This window comes from Saccopteryx bilineata, chromosome 2 (assembly GCF_036850765.1).
Source record: "Saccopteryx bilineata isolate mSacBil1 chromosome 2, mSacBil1_pri_phased_curated, whole genome shotgun sequence".
Lineage (NCBI taxonomy): Eukaryota > Metazoa > Chordata > Mammalia > Chiroptera > Emballonuridae > Saccopteryx > Saccopteryx bilineata.
The window spans coordinates 281,607,009-281,622,535 of record NC_089491.1 but is presented as its reverse complement, the minus strand read 5'-3'; the positions used below and the strand labels follow the sequence as shown (position 1 = coordinate 281,622,535).

Genomic DNA, 15,527 nt, shown 5'->3' with positions numbered 1-15,527 from the left:
CCCCTGAGCCCGCTTCAAACTGGTCCCGCCGCCGCCACGACCGGAAACGCTGCCGTCCCGGCAGACCTTGCGAGCTCTCCGCCGGCGCCAAAACCACAGAGAGGGAGCGGGCTGTGTACCTTATGGAAGTCCGGACCGCCTGCGGCTGGGGAAAGATGGGCTTGTCTGGGCCTCGGAGGACTCGACTCGCTGGCACGCGCTTTTAGGCTGCAGAATCCGGCAGGACGTCGGAGTTCTCCGCGCCGCAAGCTGAGCTGTTGCAGGACTGCGAGCATCCCCAGGTCTGGGTGGCTGTTTCCTGTTACGCTGGGGCGCTTTGGAGAGTTGAGGGAGCTTCGAGAAGCACATCTGGGGTGGGGTTGGACCCGGGACCTGCAGCGAGTATGAAGGGGAACGCGCCTATTCACTTAAAAGGGACCCTGCTTTGCACATCTTGTGTGATGGGAATAAAGACCCACCTGCCAGAATTGCGTGATCTGCAGCAGCTCTAGCACCGTCGGTACAGCGAAGAGTCCCTAATGTCGCTCCCACTTTCTCTGGGCCTCCCCACACGTTCACTGACTTTGTGTTGTGTTTGCTCTGCCACCAAACCAGCCCTTGCTCGTTACCCCGAAACCGCCCCCTGCCCGTGCCCTCCGGGCTGCTTGTCTCCACTGAGCGCAGAGAGGTCGTTAGGATGAACTTGCACCAAAGCAAACCCGCGCAGGTTTTTACAGGGCTGCACACTTATCACAATCCACTCGTAAGTTCCAGTTCCCTGAAACAGGAACAGACGGAAGTGCGGAGGGTGTGGCGGTTGAGCAGGTGAATGTGTCAGGGCAAGGTCGTGACAGGTGACAGGCACCGGGTGAGCTAGGCTTGCCATTTTCTGCCCGTTTGTCCAGCTGTTGTTGCTGCTGTTTTTCTTTATTTGTTTTTACTCTTCATTCTCTTCTCCAGCTTTTGACCCCTGAAGGGTGTGTGTGTTTCCAAATCTATCTCCCTCACAACTTTTACAGAAAAAGCAACTAGCTGTATGGAGGGAGGGGGTATGGTTTAATACTATATTTTAAGGAAATCTGTCACTGTGTTGTTTAATAGCAGTTTTATTCCTTTTTTTTCTTCCTTGGGAGTTAAAAAGAAATGCAGAGACCTCTTAAAAAATCATTTGGAAACATCTCTAAATATGTGTAACTGTGTATAAGCAGCTGAAGAGAAACTGACCCACTGAAGCTACTTGAATAACTGAGATAGGATTATGCTCATGTCATCAGTTCTATCCAGAAGCTGAGGACTCCTCCTCTGAATAGAAGGGCTGGGCAAGGATGACCTTTCAATTTAATTTCACGATAGAAGGCCATCTGGAGAATGAATTAACACCCCCTGGGGATGGAGCTTTGACCTTGAATTCCTCAAAAGGGTCTTCATTCTCAGAAAGTCAAAAAGGTAAACAGAGGGACACAGGATGTCCTACAGAACAGTTTGACTTGCCTCAGGGTCACTGGGGGGGAACCCAAGTCCATGGGAACAGCAGCGGCCTCTCAAGAGGCCGACAGCTCACTGGATGCAGCTAACAGGTCAGGGAACTTGGAGCATCATGAAAATCAGCCTTGTCTGAGGCTTGCCAAAGAGCACGCCATGCCTAAAGATTTGAAGAAAGTGTTAGAAAATAAAGTCATAGAAACTTTACTGGGTCTCTGGCACGTGAACATACAGGTTGTGAAAACCATCTTGTTGAAAGAGAACTTCCCTGGAGAAAACATAGTTTCCAAAAGCCTTTCTTCTCACTCTGATCTGATTACCGGTGTTTATGAAGGAGGCTTAAAAATCTGGGAATGTACCTTTGACCTCCTGGCTTATTTCACAAAGGCCCAAGTGAACTTCGCTGGGAAAACAGTGTTGGATCTTGGCTGTGGGTCAGGGTTGCTGGGTATAACTGCACTCAAGGGAGGGGCCAGAGAAGTCCATTTTCAAGATTATAACAGCATGGTGATCGAAGAAGTAACCTTACCTAATGTCGTGGCTAACTCCATTTTGGAGGACGAAGAACATGATGGCCACGAACCAGATGTGAAAAGTTGCAGGAAATCACAGGCACCACAAGAACTGTGTCAATGCCAATTCTTTTCCAGGGAGTGGTCTGACTTTTGTCAGCTTGTACTAACCAGTGGAAAACTCTTTGAAAAATATGATCTCATTCTCACCTCAGAAACCATTTACAATCCGGGTTATTATGCTACTTTGCACCAAACGCTCCACAGACTGTTAGATAAAAATGGGCGGGTGCTTCTGGCCGGCAAAGCACACTACTTTGGCGTAGGTGGAGGGTTCCATCTCTTCCAGAAGTTTGTAGAAGAAAGGGATGTATTTGAGACCAGGACACTTGAAATAATTAATGAATGGCTGAAAAGAGTCCTAATTGAAATGACTTAAGTTCCCGTGTTAATGTTTACAGTGTCCTCCGTAAAATAAACAGAAAAACTAAAAACTCATTTTGAATGTATAATTTCTGCCTTGCTATTATTTTTCCAGAAATCGGGATTCAGTGAAATCTATCTACTGAACATCTGTTCACTAGGGACTTAATATGGCATCATGCTAAATATTTATAGCCTGGTGAGGTACGTATACTCATTTTAACAATCCTAGTAGCTAACAGTTTTCAGCATTTACTAGATGCAGGGCAGAAGAGCTTTACAATACGTACTACCATTGAATTTTCATTAACAGCTCTGAAGTAGGCAGTACTTCAGGTTATAGTTAGGTGATTGTTAATATCTATGTTTTATAGACAGAGAAATTGAGACTCAGGAGGTAATTCGATCCCCGTCACATTTCTCACCTTGAACTGGAATCTGAACTTGAAGTCTAATTAAAAGCTTTCCTGTTCCCGCCACCCCACTGGTCTCAACCTCACCACTGCCTGTTTCCATCACATATTTCTCAGCACCCTTTCATTATTCTGCAACAAAATTCATGGTTAAAGAAACATATTTTTCCACATCTTTTAAAATTGTATGTAGTATATGTAAGTCCCTAATGTACATATAGCCATATAGTATATATAATTATAATGTGGAGAAAATCATTTCTAATAAATAATGTGCATCTCACCGGTAAATGCACAGGTGTAGCTACAAAGAAGACGTGGGAGTCGGATGCTTATACCTAGGGTACTGTTACTCTGAATGCCACAGCTACCATTCCTGCCCCCTTACGAGAGAAGGGAGAACAGGCCTGAGACCTGGGTTGGTGAACTGAGGCACACAGCATTGGACAGAGTCCCAGCAACAGCCAGGATCAATGACTGAGACAAATCGGTATCTCTTGGTTCTCCAAGGTGAACTGGACTCCCAATGAGGTGTCACCAGGCCTGTCAGGAGCAGAAGGGACACAGGCCCTCTACAGGGACTCGGAACAATTCCAGCCCTTAGGGAGGGGTCCACTGAAAACAGGAGTCAGAGCATAAGCCCAGTCCTGGGAACAGATAATTCTGGGGTGACAGGCAGTGCTTACAGGGACACACCTGCCCAAGCAAGCTGGCAGCAGGAGACAAGACACAAGTGAATGGTCACAGACCCCGGAGAAGGGTGCACAGTGAACTTTCTCATGTAAACAGTCTAACTCAATCATTTAAAGAGGCATACATATGTTAGGACAAGCTTTGGAGTTCAATACCTTGGGTTAAAATTCAGTTTCCACACCTGTAAGACAGGGTTTATGATAATAGTATCTTCCTGAGTTCTTTTAAATAATAACAGTTAACATTGAGCACCTATGGTGCCTTCCACAGAGTTCCTATCTGTGAACAGAAAGTATTATTTCCAAGAATTTTCATAATACTAAGTCATCCTGTTTGGTGTACAAATCCCAGTTCAGACTTGGGGAAAACAAGTCACTTCTAGATCTGGCATTGCCCAGTGCCAACCGCCATGCTCCCCCTCCACACACACCCGCCCCCCACCCCACCACCTCAAAGTTCTAAGTTGTCCCCTGGACACTTCAGCGACTCGGGTCATTAGGGACCGAGAAGAGTGCATCTACGAAGCTGCAGTGAAAGCTTCCTTCTAGAAAAGCTTCCTTTTCTCTGTAGAGGTGAGACCCAGGGACCATGGTACCACTGGTGTCTATGGAAAGAGACCACACATATGCACACACACACACACACACACACACAAATAGAAAAGGGGACTCCAAATGTTAATTATATTTGCAATACATTTTCCCCAGTAGTTACTCAGAGAAAGGGAACCCACTTATAAATGAAAAACTCTCATTTTCAGTCTAGGCTGTTTCCTATTAGTCAGTCATCATCACGGCTTATGCATCCAGCAACTCTCCAGAGGTGAGCAGGCAGCCTCCTTAAGCTTATGAATGTGACGATTTCAGGAACAAAGGATGGGGAAGAGAGGGACAGCAGGTCAAGAGGTTGGGGAGACAGCGAACACCCTTTGTCTTACCATGTTAGTCACTGAGAGGCAGTGTCTGACTGCCATGGAAAGTGTCTTCTTAAAACAAATCTCATTTGAGACTTGTCTCCCCATTGTCTGGACCAGTCAAGTATATTAACAACTTTCTTGTTACCAACCAGAGTTTTTGGGAATAGAGAAATCCTGTGGGCCCCGATGAAACTTGGAACGTTCTAAATGGGGCTTCAGCCTGACCAGGCGGTGGCGCAGTGGATAGAGCGTTGGACTGGGATGCGGAAGACCCAGGTTCGAGACCCTGAGTCGCCAGCTTGAGCGTGGGCTCAACTGGTTTGAGCAAAAAAAAAAAAAAAAAAATTCACCAGCTTGGACCCAAGGTCGCTGGCTCAAGCAAGGGGTTACTCGGTCTGCTGAAGGCCCATGGTCAAGACACATATGAGAAAGCAATCAATGAACAACTAAGGTGTCACAATGTACAACTAAATGGGGCTTCAAGTTTTCCAGCCTGAACAGGAAGCAATTTTGCAAAATATTAGCCACAACCAATAAAACACCCAAAATTTTCCGCTAGACACATGCCATTGTCAATAATCACATTTTAAAATTCGCAAACAATTGCATCCAATTTTCCAGGGGACTTGTCTAGGGTGTTACTCTCACATTTTGCTGACATCAAAGAACAAAATCTAAAGCCTCCTGACTCCAACATTGCTTTATTTCTGTTACCAGAGTCCTCTTCTTGGCAAATCACAAGCCATCCATCCATCCATCCATCCTCCATCCATACATCCATCTACTATTCATCCATCCACTATCCATCCTCCATCCATCCACCCACCTGTCCATCTCTCCACCCATCTATCCATCATCTGTCTGTCCATTCATCCATCCATCCACCCATCCATCCATTCATCCAGTCATTCAGGAAGAACTGAATGCACCTAACAGCACAGCTGTATGCTGGGCAGTATAAAATTATAAAAAGAAGGATAAAACACTGTTCCTCATTTCACAATGTTCATATTTCCCCTGGAAAAAGAAAATATATTAGGGCTCTGTATCTCTGTTTGCCTTTTACAGAAAAATGTCTCTAAAGTATTTTTTCCACTTGCAAGTTACATTTCCTCTTTTTTCATTATTTCCTCAACCTATTCTCACTGGGCTTTTGTCTCACCCCTCCACTCAGAGGGCTCACCACTCCATGTCCCCAAATTCAACAGTCACTTTCCTGTCCTCACATTGCTCACCTGCCCAGCAATGACTGCCGCCTGGTATTAACCCTTTCTTTCCTCCGCACCCCGTTCACTGCTCGGCCTCAGCCTCCCTCTCCAGTTCCGACTCCTCTCATCTGCTCGCGTGGCTCTATCAGCGGATGCCAGTGCCTCCCAGACTATTTATTCTCTTTGTCTCTCTCCTTTCTACTGAGCTCTGCTCACATACCACCACCTGCTCGAAACCTCCACATGCACGTCCCAGGGGCCTCTCAGAATCCATTTGGCAGAACGAATCCTGAGGTTCTTATTCTCCTTCCCGGCCTCCTCGTCTTAGTTCACAGCACCCACTCACTCAGGTTTTCAGGAACAAACCTGGGACGTGTTGTGACCGCCTCCCTTTTCCCTGCTCCTGCATGTGACCCATAAACAAATCATATGAGCTTTGTCAACAAAACAGATTTCAAAGGTGTGCCACTTGTATTGACTTTCCCGGCCACAGTGCGAATTCAATCTTCGTCCGGGCTGCAGAAATAGCTCTTAACTGATTTCACTCCTTGCTCTTTATAACTAACTCTTCATAAGAATTTTTTTTTTAAAAGAGACAGAGAGTCAGAGAGAGGGATAGATAGGGACAGACAGGAACGGAGAGAGATGAGAAGCATCAATCATAAGTTTTTTGTTGTGACACCTTAGTTGTTCATTGATTGCCTTCTCATATGTGCTTTGACCGCGAGCCTTCAGCAGACTGAGTAGTAACCCCTTGCTCAAGCCAGCAACCTTGGGTCCAAGCTGGTGAGCTTTGCTCAAACCAGATGAGCCCGCGCTCAAGCTGTTGACCTTGGGGTCTCAAACCTGGGTCCTCTGCATCCCAGTCCTACGCTCTATCCACTGTGCCACTGCCTGGTCAGGCCAGGAATTTTTAAAAATATAAATCAAATCTCCCACCTTTGCTTAAAAGCTCCGATGGTTTTCAAATGCTGTTGGAATAAAATCTAGTTTCTAAAACATGACAGTGAGGGCGCTCCTATCCTGCCCTGCTTACAGTTCCAACCCAGCGTGTTCCATTTCCTCCCTTGCTCACTTCACTACGGGCACACTGTCCTTCTGCTCACTCCTAAAGGGACCAAGCTGGCTCCCACCTCGGGGCACGTGCAGTGACGATTCCCTCTACACTTCTGTCCCCGCCTCTCTGCACACCTACCTTCTTGGTAGCTCTCAGGCCTCAGTCAAATGTGATCACCTTCTCAGAGAGACCTCTTCTATCCACCCAAAGTCAGATAGCCTTCCTCCCCTCGCCTTGTTACCGTCCACAGCCTTGTTCTGTCTTCGTCACAATGGGCATCGCCACCTGAAATGACCTTGTCCAGTTACCAGTTTACTTGTTTGTCTCCCTCTCCCTCTTTGGAGTGTCAGTTCCATGAGATCTGGGACTCTCTCTGCCCTACTCACTGCAGCTTCCTTAGTGCTTAGAATGGGGCCCTGCACATAAACGTCTCAGTGTTTGTTGAGTGAGTGAGTGGAGGACACTTCAGCTGCTCCCTGCCGTGTTTAGAATAATGTCCAGTTACTTCATGGGGCTGACAAGCTGGTCCCTGCTCCCCTATCGAGCCTTATCTTTCACTACCCAAATCCCCTCTGGTCTCTTCTTGGCCTTGATCTTGTACCGTCACTATTTACCACTTCTGGACTTTTGCGGACGCTGTTCTCTCTCCGCGGATGCTCTTTCTCCTCCGTATCCAGAGCTGCCGGCCTCCTTTCTCTTTTCAAGTCTTAGTGTGGACTCCATCTCCTCTGTGGTAACTTTGCCAAACTGTTCCTGTTCAGGCCTCCTTTAGGAAGTTCAGAGGTCGCCTCCTCTTCTTAGAATTGGGTATTTCCATAAATGTCCATACCAAGAAAGATTTTGGTGGTTTGACTGAAACAATGGTATAATAGTTCTTAATGAAGTCCTTGACAGGGGATCCATATGGTGGGCTGACATTCTATCTACTAAACCAACCGGCCAGGGCCTAGGTCTATATTTTAACTGCTCCTTTGCTCTCTCAGCAGAGTTTTGAGTTCTTTACCTGAATTAACTCACATTGACCTTATGAGAATTGGGTACTATAATCACCCCCATTTCACTAATGAGAACGAAGACACAAGGTGGTTAGACAAGTTGTCCGAGGACACAAAGCTAGCAACGGGCAGGATGGAGATCCCACCCAGCAAGGTCCCAGACCCACACTTGTAACCGCTGTGCAGACTGTTTCTTATTCCTCCTTGTCACCCTCCTACAGATGGTGTACAACCCACTACGGTGGGTGGTAAGTCATTTGGGTGATCTCCATGAGGACCCCTATAGTTTATTCATTCGATAAATATTAAGTTCCCACTTCTAAGGGTTCCTATGAGAATTAACTTGATATCATCACTCAAAAATGTTATTTAATAGGCTCCTTAACTCATAAGCTCTTTCTGAGCATTTACATGGCATACTGCTGGAGGCGGAGCCTCTGCCAGACCTCTGAGAGTTCCTAGACGCGGGGAGGAGAGTTCAAAGGCTCATGTTAGAAAAAAAAAAAATCGTCACTTCTTCACACCTCTCTGTCCCTGCAGTCGTCGTGGTTTATCTGCCCTCTCCTAAAAAGGAGTCTAGCCAGGATCTCTCTCCTCCAATGATTCTCCCGACACTGGATGCTGGGGGCTTCCTGCAGGAAGGGCAGCTGTGCGCAGCGCCCAGCCTGCGGGGGTCTAAGCCAGGAGCTTGGAGAGGCTGACCAGACCGCGGCCTGGGGTGGTGGCCACAGCATAGGGTGGGTGCTGCCATCTGCTGGCTGGACAGGGGATGCACCCACGGCCGTCCACTGGAATCCCAGTCCAACTGGAGGGAAGGGGCCTGTCACCACCTGCTTAGTTTAGACCCTAGGAAACTGACCCAGAGGTCACATAACTGGTGCTGGCGCAGTCGGGGTTCCTGTGGAGCCTGATGCGCGCGCCTCTGGGTTCAGACACATGGGAGGTAAAACCTTTAAACTGGTCTCTATCCAGCCTTTGCTCACATCTCCCTCTGTCCTCGGAGCCTGTCCTCGGCCCTGGGAAGTCACATCGCTGCACTCCATGGCAGCTGGCCCTCTCTACCCACCTCCAGCCGCGCCCAGGCCTGCTCTGGCTTGGTCAGGAGCCGATGAACCCGAGTGGGAGAAGTTGGTGAGGTTGAGAGGAGAAAGGCGTGGGTGCCACCGTCCCCCGCCGCCAGCTCCAGCGTCTCCAGGAGGAAGGACCTCGTCTCAGCGCATCTCGGGGACTGCCAGCCCCGACATGGAGCCGTTGGTGGCGCCCCAGGAGTCATGTCTGCGCAGAGCTCCCGTCAGGACCCCGCGCTGGTCCCCCCACCGACTTTTCTCTCCCCTTTCCCCCGGCCCCCGCCCCGTGCCAGGGTCCCGGGCCTCTGTGGTGACCTGCTGGTACCAACTAGGGTGCCCAGCCTTCTCATGGAACTCAGTGATGTCACCAGGAGGAGGAACACCCGGCTGTGCCTTTCGCGGAGGGACAGTGGCGTCCTGGCCTGGTGCTGGAACACCTGCAGGGGCACTCACTGTGGAAATCGCTGAGATTTCGGGGTGTGCGTTCAAGTAGGACCTGCCCATGCCCACCAGAGGAGCCCCTTCCCGGATGGGTCAGAACGACTGGAAGGAACAAAGGGAACTCTGAGCGCGGGCGCTGGCTGGGGGAGGCCCGGGGCCCAGGACGTGGGGACACGGCAGCAGAGATGGGCTGTGTCAGCACCGGTCCCACCAGGCCCTCGAAAGCGCCCCATGCCAGGAAGAGCCGCTCTCTCTGGGACAGAGGACAGTGGTGGAGCATGGCTCCGGGGCCGCTTGTCTCACATCTGGGGGGTGAATACTACCGCTTTGTTTAATATAAACAGATAAACTCTATGCATGTAAAAGGTACCCACATAAAAATGACTAGTATTTCAGTTTCTCATGTTTCACCTCCTTAGTTGGTTGGCACAGGCAATTGGAGGGGCTTGGGCCCTCCAGTCTTGCCCTTGCAGACCACGGAGGGAATTTGCTGTTTGCAATCATCTGCTACAGACAACAGACTGAACCACTGGACGTGTAAAAACAAGCATTTTCAGTTTAATAGATTAATAGAAAGGGTCGTCCAGGAGATTCACTCTCATGAGGAATTTGCTCTTCTGAATAGCCTCTGTGTTCACCTTGCCGGATGCAATTTCTTCCCATGATGGGAGGCTCAGAATGGTGCGACGCCACTGGTCCTCCTCGGTTTGCTGGCAGCTTATGTACCACCAGTCCTGGGAGGGGCAAAGAGAGCGCAGGACGGTTCGCCAGTGCTCCTCGGCCAATGAGATCCAGACTGGTCAGACCGGAGGTGGTCAGATACCCTTGGGCTTTTAAAACCATGGGAGGCCCTGGCTGGTTGGCTCAGTGGCAGAGCATCAGCCCGGTGTGTGGAAGTCCTGGGTTCAATTCCCGGCCAGGGCACACAGAAGAAGTGCCCATCTGCTTCTCCACCCCTCCCCCTCTCCTTCTTCTCTGTCTCTCTCTTCCCCTCCTGCAGTCAAGGCTCCATGGGAGCCAGGTTGGCCCGGGCGTTGAAAATGGCTCCATGGCCTCTGTCCTCAGGTGTTAGAATGGCTCCAGTTGCAGTGGAGCAACACCCCAGATGGACAGAGCATCGCCCCCTGGTGGGCGTGCCAGGTGGATCCCGGTAGGGCACATGCGGGAGTCTGTCTCTCTGCCTCCTCCTCTCCACCCCCCATCCCCAATTCTCACTTCAGAAAAAAAAACCCGTGGGAACCCACAAAGGATGAGTTTTGCTGCCCAAACTGCTGACACGTGACTGCAAGCACACAGAGACGTGCACTCTCACTCACTTACTGCGCAGACCCCGAGGACAAAGCCACATGCCAGGCACGATCGCCGCTCTCCCCTTTGCAGAGGGGAGAGGAGACATGCACGCGAGCGCAGCACAAACTGTGGAGGGGCCAGGCCCATGAGCAAGGGGCAGAGGTTTTGCTCAGGGGGTCTGGAGGAGGGGACATCCCACGAGGACTCAGAGGGGAGGAGGAAGCACACATACCTGAGCCATGGACATGTCCCCCTCCCAGAGAGATCCCTCCCCAGGCCTCAGCTTGCCAGCCTCCTTAGGAGGTTTGGCACCCCCACCCTGGCTGCTGGCGGAGGGTGCTCACTCTGTTCATGTCCAGCCAGCAGGCCTCCAGCACGTTGCCCTGGGGCAGGCAGAGCTCTAAGGCTGAGTTCAGGAAGCGGTCGCAGTTCTCCCCGTCGCCCATGAGGATGCACACATAGGCTGTCAGGTGGTACAGCCTTGGGTAGAAGACCGTGCCGGTGGTATTCAGAGTCACCAGTCTGTTTAAGTCCTGAAGAAGAGACAGCATGTTGGAATCAGAGAGGGGTCCTAGACAGCCTTGTTTCCTCCGCATATGATTTGGGGACAATTTCAAGGATATAAGTAGTCAAGTAAAGAAGTGTATTAGAGAGACAGACATGGGAAGGAATAGAGATAAGATAATGGATAGCAGGTTGTCCACCTAGAACCAGAGTGCAATGGGGGTGGGCTCATTAGCCTTTCCCTGCAACCACCTTTTAAAACATCTATTTCTTCTTTTGATTACCAGAGCAATATAAGAAAATTGTTCAGAATTTAGGGGGGGGATGAAAAGAACAGTTGAAAATATAAGAATCACCCATTACCCTAACACTCAGAAGAAAATATTTTAAATATTTGGGTATATGCTTTCCTACCTTTTTATTTCTCTACCTTCAGATACTAATCATATGGCAGGGTAACATTTGTTTTTCTCATTAAACATTCTGTTATGAACATTTTTCAATGACGTGATTCTTTTGTATCAAGGTTCATGAATTCAGATGTTGACAGGAGCCAGGCAGGTGACACGGATAAGCAGGCTAGATGTAGCCAAGAAGCATGGGGGGTTAGGGGGGTATATCACACTGGAGAAAGGATGCCCTAAGTGTCACCTTTTCGGCCTGGTGTTGTCAGCTACTCCAGTTTTTAAAAGGGTCAGAAGTTTAGATTTTTAAAATATGAAATATCCCAATGTTTAAATGCAGCATTTCAGACTTAACCAATCTGTGTTTTGAAGGGCGCAGAGTTTTTGCATTTTCTCCTACAGCTTTGATAGTACAAACCTGACATCAGCATCTTCATGGCCACATTTTCTTTTGTCATCTGACTGTTTCATAAGATAAGTCCCAGGAGGAGCAGTACTGGGACAAACAGTGTGCATGTTTTAAAGGTACTTAAGCATTTGGCTAGAATGCTCTCTAGAAAGCTGAGGAGACTGCTCTACAATATGATGGTGACATAAGTAACAATCGCTGGAGGTAGAGAGAAACCCATTCAAGGAGCCAGTGGCCTTGGAAACCAGAGGGCAGCCTCACCTTGAGTACTTCAACGCAACTGTCTTGTGCAAGCGTAGGCTGGTTTTCGATTTCCTTCGGAAGGTGCAGAATTCGCGCCTCCATGTAGCTGCACATTCCTTGGAGATAAAGAGCTGTCGGTGTCCTTCTGGGGACTAGATTTTTAGCTTTCTTGAAGAATAGCTGAAATGTGTCCCACTTCTGAAGTCTGGCGTACCTGCACCAGCACAGAAAAATAAGGAAGGTCAGTGTTTCCCTGGGAATGGGCTGATTTTCTGAAGCTGGCCTCTCTGGAGGTGGTCCCAGTAATGTGGGTCTCAGGAAACTATGGGAAGTGACATGGTCATGGAGCAAGAAGAGAATCTTCTGATGGTTTGAGATGAATGGAATCTTTGGGAACTTTCGGGCCATGTTAGCCACCATTTATGTAACTCTTTGGACTCTTTAAAAAGTGAAGCCAATCAGACACTTGTAGGTACAACTTCTAGGACTTGAAAAGATCGCTCCAATTCCAAACAGAGGTGGCCTCGGCCAGTACTAATCCAAGTGTGGGCAAGGCTGGCAGCAGCAGCATCACTTGGATGCTCCTTAGAAATGCCAGCTCTCTGGTGACTGTTCAGACCTGCTGAGTCAGACAGACTCTGGGGACGGGGCTGGGAATCTGGATTAATGAGCTCTCCAAGTGACTGTAGTCACACTGAAGCATGAGAAGCAGTGGCCTAGTCCACAGCTGCTGAAAGAACGCTCCAGGTAAGACAGAGTAGAGCAAGAAATTAGAATGACTTTTGGCCTTTAGATTCCTTGAACTTGAACTCACATAGGCAAGTTATTTGACTTTGAACTTTAATCTCTTTGGACTTTAACTGGCAAGGGCAATTAATTTTGGGACTTGACTTTCTCCTAAGGAATTCTGATAATAAGAGGAGCTCTCTATTCCAACTGGAATAGCTCTGGTCTGTAGCACTTTATACAGGAACGTCTTCATATTGTCATTTAACCTCTTCACGAAATCTCCAAAGAAGGCTGTGTGTGTGTGTATATATATATATATATATCATTTGAGCTGGGAGGTAGAGCAGGGAATGGCTTCCAGTCTTGGAGACAGCTGAAGGAGAAAGTCAATTAACGTTCCAAGCCACACTGGTCTACCTCCTTGACATCAAGGCCATGGCCACGGGCTTGCTGAGTTAAAAACTTAACAAGGTAAAAGATTAAGTCTGGGGCTCACTGTGCTAGCAGCTTACAGGCCTCTTCTTTCTCGGTTCTGACCTTGCCTTTGATGTTAGGGCTCTACTCTTCTTTCTGCCTCCACAAGGGGGGGGGCACCATAGTTTCCCAGAACTGTCTGACCCTGGGAGCCCACTTGCTTGCAGATATTAGCCATGACTCCCAACACCAGCTCTACCAACAACGGTTTCTCAGTGTGATTATATCTTGGTGGGGGTGGTGGTGGTGGTGGGTGCTATTTATCAGTCTCCCTCAAACTGCAACCCTCCTCAGAGAAGTGCTCTTCCCTCAGTATATCTTTCCCGCCTTGGTGGAAGGGCATGAACTAGTTAGTGATCCCCAAGGTGCCTCAGGGTCAGTCCACCCTTCAATCTGTCTCAGCTATAATTTATAAATACTTTTATTTTCTTTCTCTTTTTCTTTTTTTTTAATTTCAAAGAATTCTCGTTCAGGACTGAAGGTGTTCAGATTTGGGGATGTAGTGACAGGCCGCCCGTTATTACCAGACAGCTACACACGAATAAAGGCCCAGGAGGAGGCCATTCTGGAACTTGAGGATTCTGTTGTCCTCGTTTTGGTGGATGAACTCCAAACATTCGTCAAATGGCCTGTAAATAAAGCCTGCAGAGAGAAACAGGAGAGCTTTGCTGGTGGGTGAGGGTGGCTCCCAGGAGAACTGCCCACTGTGGGGAGAGGTCTCATCTCTGCTTTCTTGTAAGTCCTTGTAGATTTCCATGACCACATGACTGTACTGCCCGTGGTGGCCGAGTCCCCGCTTTTGTGAATGTGTGTGCAGACATGACACAATTCCTGTCGACCAGGCAGGAGTAAGGTTCAAAGCAGCCCTCCCCACTTCCCCTCCCGCAACCATGTCTCATTTGAAGCAAATTGGCCTCGGTCACTGAGGATGGCTCCATGGCCAAGCCTCTGGCGCTAAAAATAGCTCAGTTGACAAGCAATGGAGCAACGTCCCAGATGGGCAGAGCATTGCCCCCTAGGGGACTTGCTGGGTGGATCCCCATAGAGGTGCACACAGAAGTCTGTCTCTCTGCCTCCCCACTTCTCACTTAAGAAAAATTTTAAAAAAAGAAAAAGCAGCCCTCCCTACTGAGCCCAAGGAGTCCACGTTGGTGCCGCTGGGGACTTCCCCAGCCCCACACCCATGCTTCCCAGTCGGCAACAATATCTGCAGGCCCTTCTAAATTCTTGTGGGGAAGAGAATGCCCGGGTGGCCTTCTGGTTTACTGTGTACACTGAAGGCTACCACCGTGGGGTATCCTGAAAGGTATCCAGATTTGCCCTCCAAGTCACCAACAGGCACCAGTACGCTGAGTGCTCACCGTCAGCAGTCCAGCCCTTCATTCTCAAGCCTGACACTACTCAGTGTACCCTGCTGAGTAACTAGAGGCCCTAGTCAAAGACACATATAGTGACACTGTCAGTCACTCTCACTTGTGTGTCAACTGATGGGACACTGTAACTGGCAGCTTATGGCCAACAGCTTCCTCCAGACGAAGTTCTCTTCCTTGCTGGTCTCACAGTCCCTGCACCCTCCAGATGGCTCCTTGGCTCATAACACTAGGCTCGCCCCTCGCCTTCCTGCCCCTCTTTCCAGCCAGAGCCCTAGTGACCCCAGAGCCCTTGCCCTGACAGCTGCCACACCACTCCAACATGAGTGTCGCACCCTAGTGTCTTGTCAAGTCCAAAGCCACGCTTACCAGAATAGAGTATGATGTCAAGGCAGAGGAAATAGAAGATCGCCTTGCTGCAGATGTTGTCTTCTTTTACAGAAAGATCCCACAGCCACCCAAGCACCTGGGCCAGATGCTTGTATCTGCAGCAGAGAAAAGCTGGTCAGGTTCAAAAGGGTCAAGGCAGAGGCTCGAGCAGCCCTGGTCCAGTCTCAGTCCTGCCCAGTAATTCAGGACCAGATGCCACCCTGAAACCTCAAACCCACCCTGAAGTCTCCTGCGGGCTCTTTGTGCAAGCTGTCCTTTCATGAGCCCCCATGTCCGGGCGGCCAGGGTCAGGCCACGTCAGGCCTCCAGTCCTTGCTGCTAGTCTCTGGGCATCGCCTCACTCATGAGGCTTTTCCCATTCTTCCACCTGGCAGGGATGGAGACCTGATCCCTCAGTGGGGACAGCTGTCTGACCTTCCTCCAGTCATAGAGCAGTCAGATGAGAGGGGGTAAGTGTGGCAGAAGTCTGGGGAAATGGGAAGAGAGCCGTGGTTTCTAAGGGGTGAGGATTATCAATGACACCATCTT

General features: G+C 49.3%; 2 protein-coding genes across 5 annotated transcripts in view; one reads left to right on the top strand and one right to left on the bottom strand.

The window, feature by feature from the left end:
• The first annotated feature begins 102 nt into the window (after positions 1–102).
• LOC136325932 (histidine protein methyltransferase 1 homolog) lies at positions 103–2,447 on the top strand. Its single transcript, XM_066261116.1, is given in 3 exon segments — positions 103–742; positions 1,113–1,487; positions 1,489–2,447. Coding segments are annotated over 2 exon segments (1,107 nt in total). The 5' UTR covers positions 103–742; positions 1,113–1,304; the 3' UTR covers positions 2,413–2,447.
• Positions 2,448–9,724: 7,277 nt separating this feature from the next.
• LOC136325927 (adenylate cyclase type 10-like) overlaps positions 9,725–15,527 on the bottom strand; it is a 54,306-nt gene continuing 48,503 nt past the window's right edge. For all 4 annotated transcript variants that reach the window (XM_066261097.1, XM_066261099.1, XM_066261100.1 and 1 more), the window contains 5 exons: positions 14,979–15,094; positions 13,764–13,881; positions 12,055–12,250; positions 10,821–11,009; positions 9,725–9,920 (listed from right to left, as the gene is read on the bottom strand). In XM_066261097.1, coding sequence (XP_066117194.1) covers positions 9,753–9,920; positions 10,821–11,009; positions 12,055–12,250; positions 13,764–13,881; positions 14,979–15,094 — 787 coding nt within the window. In that variant the 3' untranslated portion in view covers positions 9,725–9,752. The remainder of the gene's footprint in view (positions 9,921–10,820; positions 11,010–12,054; positions 12,251–13,763; positions 13,882–14,978; positions 15,095–15,527) is intronic.